Raw genomic sequence first — 7,136 nt, forward strand, 5'->3', positions numbered from 1 at the left:
CTTCTAGCATGACTTCCTACGTGGAAACTGGATTCTGTTTAGGTGTTATACACACGAAGAAAACCCCGAACACTGTATGGTAGCCAGCCCATTGGTCAGGCACGAACCAATAACCAACTACTAGTATTCAATGGTTTTATTTAATCGGCTACTGGTGGGCTTGATTTATGTCACTCTATTGAGACTTTTAGGACACTCTGTATATAGCTAAAATCAGCATTACCACGTTTATGTTTCTTTCCATTCACACATGTTTTCACAAAGTATATTTTCTTTTTTCGGGTATTGATAATCGCGATAAGTTTCATCGACTTTATTAAGTTTCATCGATCAAATTAAGTTTCTTTGATAAATAATAACTCGATTATCTCCAATTCGCTCTTATTTATAGGCGTCGAAGTTATTTCCGAACCGCTTCTATCAATTACTAAATATTTTTCAACGGAAAAAGCAGCCTTGGTGGATGTTTTAAATTTATGTTTAAAATAAATCAGTCGATTTCTCACAATATTAAAACGAATTATTTAAAATTGTTTTACTATTATATAACTTTTCATCTTATTTAAGTGGACATTAAATTCACGATATTACAAATTGCAATGTTAATAAATTGTATCGGATTTCATAAAGTACGAGTAGAATTTTCTGCATGTTTTTTAATTCTGAGTATGAAATAATACACTCTATCAAAAGAAAATATATACAACGACGACAAATACAAAAATTCTTGTTCGACAACGGCATAAATCGTACGAATTTTTAACAGAATATATATTGGCATACAATAAACATTATCAAATCAAATATACGGTAAATTATTAATACAAATAATAATTGTGTTATTTGAAAATGAAACGATACTTTCTCGTGTAATTTAATCACTGCTCTCTCCAATTATTTCTTATAACGCAAATCTCTTCCGTGATTTTCATTCAAGAATAGAAGAAAAACGATAAATATCTGTTTTATATAATATTTAAATCACAAAGCAGTAAACATCATAATTGTTTTTCTCGCGATTTATACCTTTATTCATCGGGTTATCACATATGGAAGTCGTAGTGATATATAGTGTATGTATAAATGAATAGAGTGAAAAATTCATAAATCATGAAATTACATAAAGAAAACTTTGTTAATAACTTAAGTGTCGAGCGACGCAACTAATTCGTGTCCAAATAATTCAACCGCTTTTGATTTAGTTTCTTTCCTGTACTTTTTCAAATTTGTAACGACTTTACCGATTTCTTTAATCTGCTCAGTTTCTGATCCTCGGTGGATATTAATAGAAGTTGTAACCAAATCGACTAAACCCCATATTACAAATACGGCATTCAAGACACTAAGACCTATTCTTACTACCAGTCGTGCCTCTTTTAAAGATAGCGTGAATAATCTTCCTGCTTCTGAAATCGATTTTACGATCTGATCAGCAGAAATTGCTGTTTTAGTGATATTTAAAAGCGATCCTGTTTGTAATACATCCTTTATCGGTGTAGTTTTGATTATATTCACCATATTATTATCGTCCTTAACATATTTGACTAATTGAATGATGAGCTGTACTTTCAACATGATCTGTTTATTCGGCGCCATTTCTTCTAGTTTTGAAAGAGTTGGACACCAGTTGTCTAAGGATTTTTGTGTGCTCGTATCCACATTTTCAATACAATCGTTTAATAAAAGTTTCAGTATTTGGTAATGTTCTTCGTCTAATTCCTTTAATAGCTTTTGGAATTGTGTCAAAAGTTGACTGTATTCATTTGCTGCTCTTTCTATTTCTTCTGTGAAATTGATATGTGTATTAAATATTTCATTGACTTTTTCATATAGTTTTTTAGAAAGAATATAATTGGTGATGGTGGATCCAGCTGAAACGATTCCTCCCGTTGTGGCAGTAGCAATTCCCCCAATTGTAAGAGCCAGAGAAGTTCCTGCAGTGATTGGCATGAGAGCAATTCCTACAATGCTGGCAATTGAACCCAAGATAGTAGCAGAGGCACCTGTCAAATTGGCACAGTTTGATCCGAATGAATGCTTCTTCAATTCTTTACGAATATTAAGTAAACTGAGGCTAATTTCCCAGGTTTTCTTGTGCCATAATGCGTACTTCTGAAAAAGTGTATTCTTCGTATTGACAATTGTTTCCGCTATTTCAATCAAGTTCTTGAACAATTCTTCTTGTATATCTGTAAATAAAACAAAATGTTCTAACTAAAATTTAACGTAAGGTTAAACCCATATATCTTATTTCTATTTAAAATGCTATTTTATGAATAATCGTGTTATTTGAATGAAATCTATGACAATTTTGTTTAACTCGTAAAGTGCACATCTAGAGTGCACTCGTAAAGTGCACTCTAGCTTTTAAATTAAGTAAAAACAATCTTTTTTACTTTTAACATAACGAAAGTGCGAATATTGAAGTGTACAAAACCACCGAACAGTGATAGTTTGTGAGGTGTTCACGCCTCATCAACGAAATGGTAGTGCGGAGTTTTCGTGTTTGCTCACGTGTTTAATGTCTAAATAGGGACTATTTTCCAATAGTCCTTTCGTGAAACATTTCTTTGGCATATCATCCATGTGTTACGTTGCCATGTGCCAGCTAAACCGAATCAAATCATACGACTCATTGAGTACATCAATTTCATCCCCCCGAAAAATCTCCAAGAACTTTTCGGGTGTGGTCCGTTCGGATATGTCGGGCCTCGTCCGTCACCACACGGTAGCCCCATTGTGGACCTGGCCGAACCCATAATGGGCTTGCAAAAAGCGGCCCTCTTAGTGCCCACAGGGCGGAAAGAGTTAAAAAAAAAAATTGAACCGTTATCTAGTTTGTTTGTCGCATTCAATCATTTACATATCACGCTTCATTATCGTAAACTACACCGTCGCATAACACCAACACTAGTACCCAAAATACAACCCGTTGTTCCTTGTTATGGGAAGTGGAAACGGCACTCCATGTCTTCGAGTGGCGGCTAAATTGGCTCTGGTACACAAAAAATGAAATAGATTTCTGTCTGCATCTAAATCTTCCTAATGCATATACTCTTTGTATGTTACTATTATCAATAAAATAGTTACATTGTTCAGATAGTTTTATAATTACATACGTAAACATATAAGTATGCAAATAACTATAACGTTTATCGTAATAAATTGCTTTGCAACATTTTCCAGTTTTTTAACATAGTTTCCTGCGTTCTTAATTATCTGCAATTAACAGAGACCAATATTAAAGCAATTCACTCTATTCGGCTATTTAATTTGGTTCTAATCGCTTTTCAGGCTCACAGCTCAAGCATCCAAGGGTTGTTGTGTCTCTCTACCCAACTTCACATTAGCGACACATTTAAAGGTTCTGCGTAAGTCAAAAAATGGCCCTATGATATTTTCATATTTTTAGACTCGGGGGCCTTCAAACGTCGTTAAAAGCAAAAAAGGAGAGTTTATATGTAAATAGGATATTAGTGAAAGCACGATTTCGTTCACCCTCTTTGAAGGGTAAAAACACCCGTGCTTTTTGTCGAAAATTTCTAAATTTTGCATGGGGAAAACTAAATTTGTNGTTATTTGAATGAAATCTATGACAATTTTGTTTAACTCGTGAAGTGCACGTCTAGAGTGCACTCGTAAAGTGCACTCTAGCTTTTAAGTAAAAACAATCTTTTTTACTTTTAACATAACGAAAGTGCGAATATTGAAGTGGACAAAACCACCGAACAGTGATAGTTTGTGAGGTGTTCACGCCACACCAACGAAATGGTAGTGCGGAGTTTTTCATGATTTGCTCACGTGTTTAATGTCTAAATAGGGACTATTTTCCAATAGTCTTTTCGTGAAACATTTCTTTGGCATATCATCCATGTGTTACGTTGCCGTGTGCCAGCTAAACCGAATCAAATCATACGACTCATTGAGTACATCAATTTTATAAGACACAGACTACATACAGTATTAGTTTGCTTAGCCACTTAGCTGCTTCTAACGTAAAGTTTAAAGTTTTCTTATAACAGTTTATTGAAATAAATTTACATTTGAAAAATTTTAATGTGATGCATGAAATTTAAGAGGATTTCTCATGTGTTAAAAAAATTATTAAAACCTTTCGACTTTATCATTCATTGTGTTGGAAAAACTTAGAAAACAGAATAAAATTTTAAGTTTAAATTAATTAATAGGATTAGCGACGAGGTCAATGTATCGGACAGGCCAAGGCGCGCTCGAAAAATCGTCAAATCAAGTGAACAACTTAGTGCTTCTACATCATACCTTTATATTATACTTTGATGCTATAGTAAATATTACTTGAATTAATCTGACATTCAATTATGTTCACATCAAAAGAAGAAACAAAAACGAACTGTATTGTAAATAGTCTAAATCCCTTAACACATTATTAAATTTAAACATGAAAACCCCAATCACTATATTTATGCAACTGAATGACTTTACCTCGATATAAGACAATTTAGCCAGGTTTTCAGCACACTTAAGCTTTATTTTCTCCCATTTATATTATTAATGCCCTCCTTCCTTATTTTCAACAATATCTAGTCTTTCTTTTCAGAAAAAATTTCCTTTTTAGAATAATGTTTCATCTGGCTTATGGGACGAAATATTATGTTATATAAACTACTGTCAGGTGTTTAAAACTGTATACAGACAAACTAATATTAAATTATTCAAATTCTGTACAAAATACATTATTTTGAAACGAAAAACAAAATTAATAATTCATATAATTTACTTGAAAATGTAATAATTGTTTCGATAATTGTTCTGACACTATTATTATAGAAACAATAAGGATGATTCTTACATTCTAAGACCGTTTATTTAGGAATTTTTATTTTAAAATGTCGTAGGGTTGTTACATTTCCAGTGGAAAAATTTCGTACAGTGGTTGAGTGCATAGGAGCACGCTTTCATTTGAGGTGGAACCCGAGAACTCAAGCTCAAGAATTGCGAATATCGTTACGTTTTATTATGGCATTTATTATTATAGAATCGCTAGATATTTAGCCACAGATTTACCACAAATTACACTCTCCATCTGACCCAGTTTGGATTGCAATAACCTGTCCTCGGCTCCAGGTAAGTATTAATCCATCAATCAGAACGAATTTTAGTCCCAAAAATAGGTAAATAGAAAAGATCGATGAAGAGCTAAGAAAAAGGACTGATGATATAACGGTGTTTGAAGAGAACGGTGGAAAGATAGAATAACATTGAAATCTTTAGTGCACGACTCAACCCAGGCTTCTCTGTATTAAGGGCGAAGAAGAAAAACAGGTAGCACAAATTTGAAGATTGGACGGTTTCATCAGTTTCATTAGAACACATCCTTACAACACACCCACGATAACATTCACAATTGAACCATTATGGACGCCGGATGGTCGAACGGTCAAGGTGGCAGCTTACCGCTCTGGGGGACCCGGGTTCGAATCCGAACGGGTCGAAAAATCCCCAAGAACTTTTCGGGGAGGTGGTCCGTTCGGATATGTCGGGCCCCGTCTGTCACCACCCGGCAGCCCCATTGTGGACCTGGCCGAACCCATAATGGGCTTGCAAAAAGCGGCCCTCTTAGTGCCCACAGGGCGGAAAGAGTTAAAAAAAAGAAGTTTGTTTGTCGCATTCAATTATTTACATATCACACTTCGTTATCGTAAACGACACCAACACTAGTACCCAAAATCCAACCCCTTGTTCCTTGTCTGAAAAGTGAAAACGGCACTCCATGTTTTCGAGTGGCGGCCAAAGGGGCTCTGGTACACAAAAACTGAAATAGATTTTTGTCTGCATCTAAATCTTCCCAATGCATACGCTTTTTGTAATGTTACTATTATCAATAAAATAGTTACATTGTTCAGATAGTTTTATATTTACATACGTAAACATATAAGTAATCAAATAACTATAACGTTTATCGTAATAAATTGCTTTGCAACATTTTCCAGTTCTTTAACATAGTTTCCTGCGTTCTTAATTATCTGCAATTAACAAAGACCATTATTAAAACAATTCACTCTATTCGCCTATTTAATTTGGTTCCAATCGCTTTTCAGGCTCACAGCTCAAGCATCCAAGGGTTGTAATGTCTCTCTACCCAACTTCACATTAGCGACACCTTTAAAGGTTCTGTGTAAGTCAAAAAATGACCCCTGAGATTTTCATATTTTTCGACTCAGGGGCCTTCAAACGTCGTTAAAAGCAAAAAAGGAGAGTTTGTATGTAGATGGATATCAGTTTGTGGGAGCACGATTTCGTTCACCCTGTTTGAATGGTAAAAACACCTGTGCTTTTTGTCGAAAATTTCTAAATTTTGCACGGGGAAAACTAAATTTGTAAGTAAATATTTTAGTATTGTTTTAAATAATATATAATTATCTTTCCCTATCAGCTATTTATGTTACCGTCAACGTCAACGTGTGTGTAGGGAATGCTAGAAGTGACGTAACGCTCGACATGTTCACCACCAGTCGGGAAATTTCCCTGCGTCAGTTATCCCTACACGGTTGTCATGTTCGCGCGCTAACGACACCATTTTAGCATGTCTAATGTCGCTCTTTCTCGTAGATGGAATGTATTATGGTGAATTAAAGTAATTCATTTTATTAATACCGACGCGTGCTTGCGTATTTCTTAATAAAGTCGTTCTAAAACGAAGAAAGTAACCGGAAATAAAAAGTCATTCGTAACTTTTAAACGGTTGATCGAAAGTAAACATTTTAGCGTGTCAAATTACATGTAGATACGTGTTCATCTATTCGTTAATATTAAGTCTAAGAGAGGGAATATTTTTGCTTCAATCTAACCCATAGTTCTATTATTAATTTGTAATTTATTACGACGACAATCGTTGATGCTTTAGAGCAGTGTTTTTCAACCTTCTTGAATATGCGACCCCTATACAAGTTTTAAAATTCTGGCGACCCCCCTAGTGCCATATTAAAACTATACCAGTGATTTTAAAAACATGTATTTAATTTTCTTTCTGTTGAGACAAATTATTGTTGATTAAGATAAAAATTTCAGAAGAATCGACAATAATTTAACACATAAAGTATGAAACTTCCTTTAATTATAACATTAGGCACAGGGAACTGTTAACTTTTTTTTTTAAG

At 34.3% G+C, this 7,136-nt stretch overlaps 1 protein-coding gene across 3 annotated transcripts in view; it reads right to left on the minus strand.

Moving 5' to 3' along the window:
* Positions 1 to 627: 627 nt before the first annotated feature.
* The window catches only part of LOC111637911, a 7,536-nt gene continuing 1,027 nt past the window's right edge, over positions 628 to 7,136 (minus strand). For all 3 annotated transcript variants that reach the window (XM_023383516.1, XM_023383518.1, XM_023383517.1), the window contains exon 3: positions 628 to 2,189. In XM_023383516.1, the coding sequence (XP_023239284.1) occupies positions 1,144 to 2,189 (1,046 nt within the window). In that variant the 3' untranslated portion in view covers positions 628 to 1,143. The remainder of the gene's footprint in view (positions 2,190 to 7,136) is intronic.

Source organism: Centruroides sculpturatus, unplaced genomic scaffold (genome assembly GCF_000671375.1).
Source record: "Centruroides sculpturatus isolate CEXI.00-Female unplaced genomic scaffold, Cexi_2.0 scaffold1089, whole genome shotgun sequence".
NCBI classification, from domain to species: domain Eukaryota; kingdom Metazoa; phylum Arthropoda; class Arachnida; order Scorpiones; family Buthidae; genus Centruroides; species Centruroides sculpturatus.